Genomic DNA, 14,129 nt, shown 5'->3' with positions numbered 1-14,129 from the left:
AAAAATTCTACATTGCACATGGAAATGCAAATAAGTAAACAAAAACTTTTGAATTTAATAATTTTACTTTATTTATGAACACACATAATATTATACACCAAAAGCGTCTTTTCGCAAAGTTTTCAACAACACTAAAAAAGCATTTGCACATTGAGAAAACTCAGATCACTTGTGAACATAACAGAAAGTTTCTTCGCGATTCACGAAGGAACGAACAAAACTCCGATGAACCAGAACAGCAGCAGGTACGAAGGAATGAACTTGAATTTGACTCGACGACTCTTCAATACTTTAATAGGGCCACAGAACACTTAAATGATGGCTAAGAAAACAAGAATGCATTTCAATGCATTTAACATAACAAAAACAACACCGGCCATTTTGGAGGAAGAACAAAGTTGCCATATGTTAAATAGTAATTTCTACTACTCTATTATGTAAATTGTAACAAAAAATGTCACCGTTCAGTTTTAAATTAAAACAAATTAATTTCATTTAAAAAAAGTTTTCACATTGTAATTAACAATATTCTCAAATATATTTTAATTAGGAAAAAAATGAAAATATGAAGGAAACAGGAGCAGCGACATCTAGAGCGTTTTAGGGTAGTTAAAAAGTATTTGAATTTATTCACCGATGTCGCTGTTTGGAAGCAAGTTTCACTTCGATGACCGTTGTATGGAAGTTTCCGCACCCTGATGGTGTTTAAGATAATATTGTCAAAAGTATTTATGCAGATTAAAAATCAATAACGGATAACGCTTAACGTTATTTTACCTATTTTTTTATTAATTATTAATAACATAACGTTATTTGCGTTATTTAATAAACAATAATATTCTAATCTTTGTATATAAGCATTTTATTTTCTTAAAATAAAAAAAAATACGTTAATTTTGATCGTTATTAAGAGTAAAATCAAATAATTAAGAACCTTAAACCAGACGATGGGGGTTCAAAGTGGTTTGGGTGTGAGATAACGTACCGAGCCGTAAGTGATTATGCCATCCTGGCGCTATACTTCACACCCCATAATGTGGGTAGTTCAACATTTGAGGAACACTCGCGATAGTTTTAGCTTATTTCATGGTGTTTGAGTTAATTATTTGATAAGTAGGGATTAAAAATAAGTAGGTATTTATTATTAGGATACAATAAATTGACATCAGCAATTAATTGTTAATGTATTTTTATGAGCTGTCAACATGCGTGTCATATTAATATTTTAAATGGCAATACATGTCTATGACGTCACTTTCTTTATTTTCATCATTCAATAAGTACCTACTTGGTGATGAATTGGAAATTCATTGGATTTTCTTGTTGAATAGAGAGTTATTGTCCTGCAGAAGTCCTGCAATCATTGCTAAATTAACAACTACCCAACTGATGGGTATGGATGAATCAAACGCAATCCCATATTATTCAATGCAAAACTCACAAATACTAACGCCCGTATTCACAAACGATGCTTGCTTAAGTGAATCAAAAAATCGAAAGCACAGCGTTGAATGGAGCTCTGACTGGTCGTGTTTCACCCTGCACTGTGAGACCTCATAGTTATGTTTGTGAATACAGGCGGAAGTCTTTTTTTCTTTTTATGTGACAGAGGCAAACGAGCAGACGAATCACCTGATGGTAAGTGATTACCGTCGCCCATAGACACCCGCAGACCTAGGGGCGTTACAGGTGCGTTGCCGGCCTTTAAGGTGAAGATATGCTCTCCTCTTGAAAGCTTGCAGGTCGTATCCGTCCGGAAACACCGCAGACGACAGTCCATTCCACAGTTTGGTTGTACGGGGCAGGAAGTTTCTAGAGAAACGTACTGTTGTGGACTGCCAACCATCTAAGTGATGGGGGTGGAAGTGCTGTCGGGTAGAAGTCTTGTCATTTGCCATCACCTGACCTCTACCTTATATTTCTAATTAGTTACCTACATACATTATGTATAAACTCTTATTACACTAGTGACTTGCCCTACATCGACAAACCTAACGATGATAGATACTTCGATATTGGCGTTCGCTCTTCCATTAATCATTTGCGAGAAGATTGCTATCAGGACCACTTGTTGCGATTAAGCTTAGGTGGTTTTCATAGCTGTAAGAGAAAGGATACGTAGATATATGACGTTATACAAACAATGATCCAAGAAAGATATCTATTCAACTTGTTCGATACCCATTAGGCCCATCTACCTCCGGCGCAAGTGGGACATGCTAATTATAAGACTAGGTGGATCGACGATCTAGTGAAGGTCACGGGAAGCGCATGAATGCAGGCAGCGCGGCAGCGCAAGACCGGCTGTTGTGAAAATCCTTGGGGAAGGTCTTTGTCCAGCAGTAGACGCCATTTTGGCTAAATAACTTACGGTCTGGCAAATCTGCCAATCATGGGAAAACCACGTCTTTTTTTCCTGCATTATTGATAGTGAATCGTGACAAAAACTGATTCACCCGTAATTCTCAAATTCATCTTGAACAGCAGCCTCCAATTTCCAATAGGTAAGCACAAAAAATACAATAATGTCGAAATATCTTCAAATAAAACATCCGAGTATATTCAGAAAAAGTCCTCTTACAAAGCAAATAATTCTATTTCAATTTGCGCTCGTCTTGTAGTTTATTCACAGCATTTCCATGACATCTTATTCAAACATGGGGGAATGTGGATTTCGCGTGTCAAAACAGTTTTTGGCGTAAGTCTGGAGAGGGCAAAACCCTTGTGATGGAGTTGACAAACAGTCTTTTGATTGCACACACATTTTCAATCAGATAAACAAGTCTTAGGCCTGAAATCAAAAAAGGTATATGACCTCACAACAAGAAACATTTTAGCCAAGGAAATCCTATGCCCCTGAAAATAAATTAATGTTCGACTATTAAACGAAAAAAATCGCATACAAAACTAAACAATGTGATGACACCATTTTGCAAAAACTATTGTTCGTCAAACCGTTTACCTAATGACGGACAAAACTTCTGTAAGACCTTGATTTAGGTACTAGATCAAAACAGTCACAGATTTATTACGATTATCAAGGAATATCAGGCCAAACACGTGACGTATTGAAATAGAAAAATAAGTTAGTAAAAGTTAAAGCAATACCTAGTAAATTATGTTTATTGAACTAAAACTTTTCTGACTAAATGAGAATAGAACACTCAATAGAGACGCCTACATAAAGTAGCATAGCAAAATCTCAGAAAACAGAAAACTTTCTAACAAAGATTTTTGAGGCGTTAACCTCTCTTCACAAGAAATTAAGTGTTTGAAGCAAATTAGGTAATTTATAAAATCACTTTCTAGGAAAATATTAAGTCTTGAATAACAAAAGTATCCCGCCTACGCTTTATCCTCAGCCCACAGGAGCTTTCCTCAGAAATTTCTATATAGATCTGATGGAAACGTGGGCAAACATCTGTACGTGACGACGTGATAGACAGACGGGCTTTGGAGGCTTTTAAAAATTTGTCGTGTTGCCATACATCAATATTATTTTAATCATTGCAATATTGTCACCGTTAACACGTTTTCAAAAGGTAAAAATGCTTCAGTGTTTTTTTAGTTACGAACTCTAGTTAGATTCCCGGATAGGATATTATAATATTGAATGTACACTTTGTATTTTAGTCATTTTATGCATTTTTGATGGTAAAGATGATCTAAAAAGTAGTGAACGTTAAAATATTATGGTTATTTCGACAATCTATCCTGAAATTTTCATTATTTTTTAAATTATGTTTTTCCTTTTTACAGGTTCACAGTGACTTTAATGATCCTGATGCTGATTTTCAGTGACTATACAAGAATTATTCATGTAAAAAAAATTAAAATAAAATTATTACTGAACGCAGAAAAATCAATAACAGTTCAAATAAGTACAGATATGCAACGCCCAATCTCCCCTTTGTACCACAGCTGGATAGCCAGAAATTCCTATATACGACTGATGGGGACGTCGGCAAACACGCGTACGTGCTTTCCACCGGCCGATAAAGTGTGACCCTACATCCTTTATATTTTGTCACGTCTGTCTGTATTGCACAGCCGCCGTATATTGCGGACTTCGTATTTTTGGACTGGTATTTATTAACTCGCATATCGATGAAATAGATTGATAAAACATTTATTTTATTTTTGTCTTAGATTCGAAAAATTACAATGGCTGTAAAGAAAAATATGACCCTGAAATACTTATACAAATCCACACAGACTTTAAAATTAAAGAAATTATTTAACAATGTACAGTTATGAAGTTTTTTTATTATGAAGAAATAAAACTACCCACATATTAAGTGCCACAAACGTGCTTTATTGACAAACAGTGGACATGTCCGTAAGTATAATATGTACAGCTAAGCGAATGCAGGCCCAAACGGCATCGAAACTGGCCAAAGAGTAACATTAGCATGACACAAGTACAGAAGGCGCACTCCTTTGAAACGCAAGTTTAATGCCTACATAAAATTTTATTTCAAAAAATTGGTGCGTCGAAGTGAAATAATTAATAAAGTTTTTTAAAATGATCCAGATGCGTTTATACAATGGTTTATTGGAAAATGTAGGTAAAAAATGTAGGAATACGCCTAGTCTGACTAGAATGATCTCCTAACTATAAAGTAGTAGAATAAAGTATCTAAGTAAGTGCCAAATCTTGATGCCGTTTGATTTCACACCTAAAACTCTACACACATCATGAGAACGGATTATTTATATGCGAAATTATATCCTGAAAGTATGATATTTTAATTAAGTACCTATCTATACGATTTTTCTCCAATTATACCAAAATCCACGCGCATGATGTGAATAGATCAATTAACACAAAAAATGTTTTGATAAACACGCATACAATTCGGATCAATCGGATCAAAATACTTCAAGTATAAAATGGTAAACACACATTATCCGATTATTTCCACCGAATATCAAAGAAAATACAGATATTTGAGTCGGGGCCGATTTTCAGAAATATCTGATTTCTGATTCGCTGAATACCTACTTAATTGAAAACACGTTGGGAAATTAATTGATGTTGCAACATTAAAAATACATTTAGGACTTAGACCGACATTGACACGATCTGGCTAATGATTAACATTTAATTTTGTTTCAAAAACATTCTAACTAAAGTTTCATCCAATCAGAAATGGCCAAAAATGTAAACACAATCAATTTATATGAGACAGTAACATAATTGGCAATTTCCAAATTAATGATTCTGATACAGTCAGCGTAAAAATGGAACAACTTAAAAAAACTTACATAATTATTAGTAAATATTTTGAAATTAACTTTAAAACCAAAAATAAAAATGGGATTTCTATTGAGTAATGGAAATGGAAATATTAGTGTGTTAGAGTATTTCAGAAATTTTGTAAGTAAAGAAATTATATTATAGATGGCTATGTATTAATAAATTCGTATTTTAATATTAACCTAATTCCTATTTATATTAATTTTGATTTTTTACATTTAGCATTGAAATTTCCACTATTTGCTATGACTGTATCAATGATTTATATTTCCTATCACACTCGTTTACTAAGGATACCGAACCTTCATCACTGTTTAAAGGATCACATACAAAATCCAGTGTTTAACAACATATAAACTAATATAGCTCATAGTGGGTACAACAGCATCGCATTGACTTCAATAGCTTTATAAGACCGTAGACGTAAGATTTTTTTTACACATTTGACAGAATTATTATCTGTTTTTCTTATGTCATAGAAACTGACTTGTTTAAACACATCGCGATATTGTGAAAAGCACGCGAATCACTGGTGTCACTATTTTTATATGTCTAAAATGGTCCTAGTTATATCTTTTAAGTATTTGAACATCAAACGTCTAAGATCTGAGTCGAAAGCGTCATTTGCTGTCAAAATGGTAATACCGTTGTCAAAAACTGACATTTCATGCCATTTGACAATATCGACATAAGCAATTAAAACTAAAAGCAAATAAAAAAACGCACAGCTCGTTAATGTACATACCTACCACTGAAAGCATAACAAAAGTCTGCTACAACTTAGGTTTAAAATGACAAACTTAACTCAAAGTAAAAGAAAATAACAACTTAAAAGTAGTCACTCATTCTAGTACATACCAAACTCAATGATGTATAGAAAAAAAATCGTTAATTTAATCGTGACATTACATCACTATACACTTAATATGATAATGACATCAAATGTTCAATAATTCTCACTCAAATTCATTCAATTAGGTACTTACAATTATTTTTAATTTTAATTAATGCATTAATCAATATTTTGTATTGGTTACACATTTTTAAATCCCTGCTTTGACATAAAATTTCATTTTTTTACATCTGATGGAAATGATTTTTAATGGAAACAAAATTTTTAGTCTGTGTGTGATAGATGTTCTGTGCTAAAATATACACGCTAAATATTCTGTGTTAATTTTATGATAAAAGTATCAAAGATTATGTGAGTACAGAGTGTTTTATAGGTAAAATGTTATTTACAGAAAAATCTAAGAACTGTTTTAAATTATTCCTCTAATTGGAATGCACGAAAACGGTTAAAAAGCTACTTTCATTGAAAAAGGCACAAGTTTTGGACAAAAAAGGAACTTGGTCGGATGTGATAAATTCATCACGTTTCTACGGAATTTCTAAAACGAACCCATATTTAAAAATATTTTACTCCTATTGATTTACAATTTTAATAATATATTTCCTTATAATACGCCAGAATGTGATCGAAAATTTTACTACAATTCATACATGCATATGCGGACTTTGTTGCAAAAGTCAATTTAAGTTTTCAGGTATTTCCTGATAAAGAAGGTTGAAGATTACCAGTGACTATCTGCCAGATATCTGTGACCAAGACTTAGTATTTTATCTGACAGATAAGTTCCTCGTAAGCTATCAGTCACTTTATCAGTAAGAACTGAAACAGGCATCAGGCTCCGCATCAAACTCCACGTATACATAGTACGGGTCCTTAGGTATAGCTTATTATTATTACAATTTGTTTATTATTATATTATTTAATATAATTTTTACACACTTTGAAAGCGTTCACTTTTTACAAACATCTATGAGTAAACTCTCACAACATCCAACCGTTTTGTATTTTCACTCGTTTCTGGGGGCCGATTCTCAGCCGATAAATAAAATTGTTAACTATAAATATCACTAATAAAGACGATGGCTTCCAATCTGAAATTAGTAGGTATACTCGTAAATAAAAAGGTACATGGTATAATCGCATTTATAGATTACTAAACCTTTTGTTTATATTTTAAAGACAATTTTCATTAATTCTTATTTCACCATAGGCATCACGCTGATTTTTTTAAACAATTTTTTAGGTTTTCGAACACTTGTGTTAAAAAATCACATGAGGCGTCAGGGATTGTAATCAGCTCCCAGATAGAAGGCTTACTGTGTAGAATGGAACCACCGTTTATAACATTCAAGTAGGTACAATATCCGGCAAATTTTAAACAATTTAAATTTTTGAAAAAGTCTTAAATATTTATAGCATAAGAATCGACCCCTAGTTATTTGCTAATTCTCAAATTAAAGGTAAGCCTTTAACGAACCAATAAGCCTAGGCACTTGCGGCAAATATGTTTGGCATTATCTTGTATTTATGTTCCACCACAAAACTACACCATTTATACACATCTGAATAACTGTACATTACAATATTCATGTAAAGGAACGATAAAAAAACGCACTTCTTATTTTTAATTCTTAGTGTTACAGTGACTTAATTCTAATTTAGACATTGATAGAGGTTTGGTGAAACCTTATTTTTCTATCCAGTTACGATGATTTTTCTGTAAATGATAGTTCTAGTTTAAAGTTCACATGTATGGCCCCGACTCTAAAATCATAAAAAAGACAATCTGCTTTGAAAAATAATTAAACGTGTGCAGTAAAGAAAATGTACCTGTATATGTAATATTTCACTTAGAATCATTCACTGAAGATGCAGATATAAAATAATAGGTAGTTTTGTTAACCGACTTCAAAAAAGGAGGAGGATCTTTATGAGTCATAAACTTAAATGCTGGTAATGATAGTCTCTTGTAAAGGAAATCTCATAAAACTTTACACTTTTGTTGGAAAATAGCACCTAATTCTACTTACATAAGACTTTACTTACACACGTCATTGAATAATTGATAATTCCATAAGCACCGTAACTGGAGAGTACCTAACTATTCAGAATTCCAATCAAGAATTGACGGGCAATTCCAAAAAGAATTCCATTATAAGAATCCAAACTTCGAAGCGAATCTGATTAAATAGAATTTGGAAGTGAAGGTGAAAGATAAAAAGGGCTCGACTATTTCCTATCCGACTGCATAGGAGGGTAACATTTTTTATTGTCACAAGGGATCAAAATTTGGTTCGACGCAAGCACAATACCTATGTTAGAATTACTTATATATTGACTTGTATGTCACAGCACGCTTTGATTAACACATACCTACACCGAAAAGCACAGTACACACGATCAGCTTAAGGACAGTACATAAATCGAGTCCAAAGTTAAAATATCGGGTGCATTATTAAGTACTACAGATGTGATAAGTAATAATAAAGGGGATATAGATTCATGTTCAAAAAACTTGGGTAGTTTCCAAAGCAAAGCAGTTATAAAGAAACGTTCTGCATTCAACTTTGATGTCAACCCCGTTTAGAATAAGGCTAAAATTCAAAGCGATCAGGAAACAGATGTAACAAATTCCGTAGAACAATATAAAACTGATCGTGTATCGCTTCACGGCACTCACAATTAGAAAGTGAACTTACACTAACCTAAACACCGCGCCAAAACCGGCACCAACTAAGCCGTCGCGATATGTCAACGAGGTAACGTAACAAAAAACTAAGCCTAGGAAAAGAAATTAAAATAAAAAATGTACTTCGCCACGCACCTTAGAATGAGTGCAAAATTTGCTTTCACCATTGATTGTTTTTGCTATGGCAAAGTAAGCTGCAGGACTTCAAATCCTACCATAGTAACTTAAGCATACCAAGTAAAAAAAGTGAAATTTATCATAGACTAAATGCGTTACTATGTTAAAGATATGCAAAGTTATTGATGTAAATTGAAAAAAAAAAAAAAAAAAAAAAATATAAAAAAAAACGTAGGAAGCAAAACAATCAATGGGTATAAAGCATTAGAACCATTGCTGCTAACTCCATCTTCAATGAAAACTATTGTTGGTTAGTCGTGAAATCATAATTTGAGAAGAAATGTCTATGATCGAATATAACTTACTAAATTATTATCACTGGTGCTAATGATACATTAACAATACAGGTTCTACACTTCAGGAAAGAGGGCTTGTAAGTTTAATTGAGGTAGAAAGAGTTTTTGTTGTTCCATTTAGCAATTCTCTACGACTATCATACACTAACAATGACACTAATGAAGAAAATACGACTAAAACTGGTCCAGAACGTATAAATTAAGAAATGCATATTATTATAAAATCTAGAAATGATATCATCGTAACTAAGACTATTAAACACAAAACGGTAGCTAGAGATTTATCAAAAGATACAAAATTGTTTCACGACTAACCAACTTCAAATTTGTTACCAGACAAGCTCAAGTAACCCACAGAACATCTTGTACTGGATGAAGGTAGATGCTATGAAGAAGAGGTGGAGAATCAGATACCTAAGGTTGTCCTGTCTGACAGTTCTGCAGACGTTGGTATTAGAACCTGAGGGGAAACTGCCCGTGCGGTAGAACTCTTCTAACATCTTGTCTTTTTCTATAAACCTGTCGTAGAGCCAGTTGGTCATGCCCTCAGTATCTGTAGGTACCTGTTGAAAAAGATCCACTTTAGTGACGATCACAAAACAGTTTTGAATTGTTATGACGTTCTTGTTTTTAGAGTGCAGGCTAGAACATGTGGTAGGTATTTTACATAGTTGGCAATAATAAAATACAAAATTACAAATTTTAATGAAAGAAGATAATACTAAAGTCTAGTTATAATGAAAGGACACATTTTAATTTCTTCGGCGCATCTCTTAGGCTCAGAACACACGGTAAAACACGCAACTGCAACGAAACTGCAAACGGGTTCAAACCGGTTTCAAACTGGTCGCGTCATGTGTGGTCTCTCAACGGACGCTATGGCAGAAACTTATATGCAACTCAAAAGTAACTAGAAGTTGCAGTTTCGTTGCAGTTGCGTTTCACCGTGTGTTCTGGGCCTTAATGTACCAAGTCAAGGATCATAGTCAAATTCGAAATCTTCAAAACCGGATCCAAAGGATTCGAAAAAAAAATACCAAGAAAGAATCTTACGAATCATGGAGTCTCTTAGCTATAAATTACTTTTTTGAATGATGTTATTGAAAATTATATTACTAACCTCGCTGCTAGGATATAACCTATAGTGTAAATGCGTGGTGCAGGGCGGCCTGATGGCGCAGACCACGTCCTGCAGATGCAGCGGCACCCTGTCAGGGTAGGCGATGGTCAGGTCCAGGATCCACTCGATGCTGTCCCCTATCTTGTTGTCGATGATCTTGGGCGAGATGCTTTGGTTGAAGTTTCCGTCTGTAAATGTTGTATCAAACGTAAAAGACTTGAAGATTAAAATTATGACAAATTACATGGGTTCTTCTGTTCTATAAAATAATTGTTGCACCCTACACAAACTAGACAGTTAGAAAACTAATTGGAATGCTACAATTTAATGGGGTACTAGGAAGCAATCTCTTTCAATAGATGACAGCTATTTCAATTTGAGATAATTGAATTAATAAATATCATCAAATTCAGTGTCTTCTTATTTTTGAAAGTAGTGATCTTTTCATATTTTCTAGAATCGATTGACAATTGTATAAAATCTGTGGTCTTAAGGCTGAGTTGCACCAACTTACTTTAAACAATAACCGGTTTTTTGTATGGAGTTTAACAGATTTCTGACGTTTGTTGATGGAGATGGTGCAACTCAACCTGTGTTTTATTATTATCATAATGTTTTATTAGTTCCAAAATGCTTTGCTGTTAATTATTTTCGAATGGTTAACACTTAGCCTCACCTTTCTTAGAATTATCCTTAGAGGTGCTAGCAATGTTATTCTTGTTGGGGCCGATCTCTTCCATGATGACCTTCATGGCACCAGCTCGTGGCAGCGACACGTACTCCAGCTTTGGTAAATTGTTCTTTTCAGCAAACCTGTGATCATTTTAACATAGTTTAGAATAAAAATTTGTGGTTGAGGATTCCGAGTGAAGCTCGCTTCCATCTTCAGCTTGATCATCATTTTTCATCAGGAGAGTTCTTCGTTGTGATTTTTTAAATAAAACTTTTGATCGAATCGATACGATACTATTTGCAAGACTCGTTTCCACCATTACAACTCATAGACCAGTTCAGGCTGTTAGTCCAGAAGAATTAGCACAGGACCCACAAACAAAAAATATGCAGAAGAATATCAGATGCATTTAATGTAAAATATTGAAATAACACTGATTACCAACGACAAATATATCTATTTATTTATCAGAAGTTCATACCTTTGGCTTATTTCCCTCCGTTTGTGCAAGAAACCCCCCTCCGGGAACAGAACCATGAACTGTCGACCGAGCGGCACGTAGTATCTGTGGATGTGCTGCCGAAGATCTTCGAGGGACCTTTCCCGGTTGGCCTTGCCCTGGTAACAAAAGAAATAAATTTGAAAAACATAATCCTCTTTCTGGCACAATCGGGGAAAACAGATCCCACCAAAACATATTCATGGAAAATATTGACAAACCCAGACCAAATGACTCGCACTGTCAAAAAGTTAGGCCAAGCTTCTAACTGCACACGCCCCTCTAACTCTACAAGGCCTATTTTGAAATTGAAGGCGGGAATTGAACCCACGACTGTGCGTTAAGAGTAGGTATACCCAACATTGGTGAAACAAACGCTGGCCATAACAGCGTATTACACTTGAAAATTTCAAAGGGTTTATCCAGTGTCTAAGTAGCTCAGTTGGAAGAGCAGTCGCCCGGCAAGCGGAAGGTCGTGGGTTCAATTCCCGCCTTAGGCAGTTCGCTTTTTTCAATCAAGTTATTTATAATTTTCAAATTAGTTTGAGATGCGACTCTTAACGCTAAAAATTTAATATCTACAAGGCCTAATTTCACGAACTCTACACCTTAGTAAAAATAAGTGGTAGGTTGTATAATTGTAGGCCTTTGCGCTACGCTTGGCTCGTCTTGGCAGGGGCACTACCGTGCCCGCAGATGACAGATAGACAGATGAAATGGAATCATTAATAGTGAAAGTACTATAAAGTTATTGTCTTCACTTTACTAGAAAAATGTTAAACGTTTCCATAAAAATTTAAAATTTATTACACGAATCTAACCGTATAGGTACTCTTAAGCCCTATAAAAATGATTTGTTACACATATCATTCGGCCCATGGCAGATAACCGTATAACTAGTAGTAATTGCCAATCAGCTCTCAATATGAATGTGGCACACAGATCACAAAAACTAAAGAGAGATGTGACAAGGGGGCGGGGCCGGTGTCGCTGCAATATGCCCAAAAAATAAAACCGACTCCAAAAAACCTACACTAAAACGTAGAAAAATAATTACTAATTACCTACTTATTTATTAGGACGAATTATTAATATTTATGTAGGTATACCATGATTGATACTTCTGGAGTCGGTGCCAAGATTATGAAACATGTAAAGTTTGCTTGCACCGACTCCAAAAGTATCAATCATGGTATACCTACATAAATATTAATAATTCGTCCTAATAAATAAGTAGGTAATTAGTAATTATTTTTCTACGTTTTAGTGTAGGTTTTTTGGAGTCGGTTTTATTTTTTTTTATAAAATTTTACTTATTTCTTGCTTTTTAGTTAACTAATTATTACCTTGATGTTACCACTGAAGGTATGCAGTACACAAAAAAATAATCGTTCAAATTGGTTTATAATCGGCGGAGATATTGCGTATAAAAAAGTTCATCCCCAATTTTCCACCCTTGGGGGTTGTTTTTTTTATTATTAAATTTAAATGGGACCACCCTTGAGGTATTACCTATACGCCGAAAAAAGATTTGTTCAAATCGGTTCATAATTGGCGGAGTTATCGCGTAACAAACATAGAAAAAAAAAAAAAAAAAAAAAAAAAAAACATACGGATCGAATTGAGAACCTCCTCCTTTTTTGAAGTCGGTTGAAAAATGGAACACATTGCTCGTGACAGCAATGATGACGGCAGCGACGTCATAGTGTAAACAGTTTACATTGCTTGCGTAGTACTAAAGATTATTCGAACCGAACGTTGAGTACTGATACTGCAGTGGATAATGAGCACATATATTGATTACTTTGTGTGTGTGAATTTCTAATGTGACACTGAGTTTCGAACTCAGCGCATTAGTCTCTTTATATCTCTATAACTGTGGCATCTATGTGGTTGTAATAAGTGTTATATTGCAATAAAATTGTGAAGTTTGATGTGCTGTTGTATGTACACAATATTATGTATACAGTATGTTAACTATTAAGGTATGCTGAGCTGCCCGGATGGAGCGTTCAGGGGAGAAGTAGGGTTGTCAGAGAAAGTAGACATTTGTTATAATTTTGATTTTTAAAAGCCCAATAAATAAATAAGATACTTCCAAATGCCATAGCCTCGTATCTATCCATCATCTGTACTAATATAATAAAAGATAAAAAATTTGATCGTTTATTTGAAGGGAATAGGCTCCAAAACTACTGGACTAATTTGAAAAAATATTTGACCATTAGAATCCTAATTTTTTTCTGCTAAACATAGGCTAGAAAGTATGTATTTAGAAAAAATATAGTAAAAAAACTTCGTTCATGTACTGTTGCGCGATTCACCTCACGCATTAATTAACCGAAGTTCGCGGCGCGTAGTCAAGCCTTGCCGAGGCAGTTATTGTGAAATATGTAAAGGTGTTAAACAGGATATACACCCGTTCAGAAATTAAAAGTGCGAAATGGGCTCTTCAGCTTTTTATAAGTCTTTAAATAGTTTCAAGAAGTGCCAACCCTGGCCTCACTAATGGATATTATCGACAGAGCCGATGAGAATGCACTTTGGCCCCACACGGCCGAT

The 14,129-nt window shown here is 34.3% G+C and overlaps 1 protein-coding gene across 2 annotated transcripts in view; it reads right to left on the bottom strand.

The window, feature by feature from the left end:
* The window catches only part of LOC135077965 (acyl-CoA:lysophosphatidylglycerol acyltransferase 1-like), a 542,351-nt gene that overhangs the window by 377,279 nt on the left and 150,943 nt on the right, over window positions 1-14,129 (bottom strand). The window contains exons 2-5 of one of the 2 annotated variants that reach the window (XR_010258552.1): window positions 11,550-11,686; window positions 11,072-11,208; window positions 10,396-10,583; window positions 6,867-9,838 (exon numbers count right to left, since the gene is read on the bottom strand). Coding sequence is in view for 1 of the 2 variants with exons in the window: in XM_063972505.1 (XP_063828575.1) it covers window positions 9,605-9,838; window positions 10,396-10,583; window positions 11,072-11,208; window positions 11,550-11,686 (696 nt within the window). In the remaining variant the exon portion in view is untranslated. Of the gene's footprint in view, window positions 1-4,294; window positions 9,839-10,395; window positions 10,584-11,071; window positions 11,209-11,549; window positions 11,687-14,129 lie in introns of those variants that run through there. The other variant, XM_063972505.1, reaches the window with a different exon arrangement.

Source organism: Ostrinia nubilalis, chromosome 14, assembly GCF_963855985.1.
Source record: "Ostrinia nubilalis chromosome 14, ilOstNubi1.1, whole genome shotgun sequence".
NCBI classification, from domain to species: domain Eukaryota; kingdom Metazoa; phylum Arthropoda; class Insecta; order Lepidoptera; family Crambidae; genus Ostrinia; species Ostrinia nubilalis.
The sequence above is the reverse complement of the archived record's forward strand: the minus strand, read 5'-3'. Positions and strand labels throughout refer to the sequence as shown.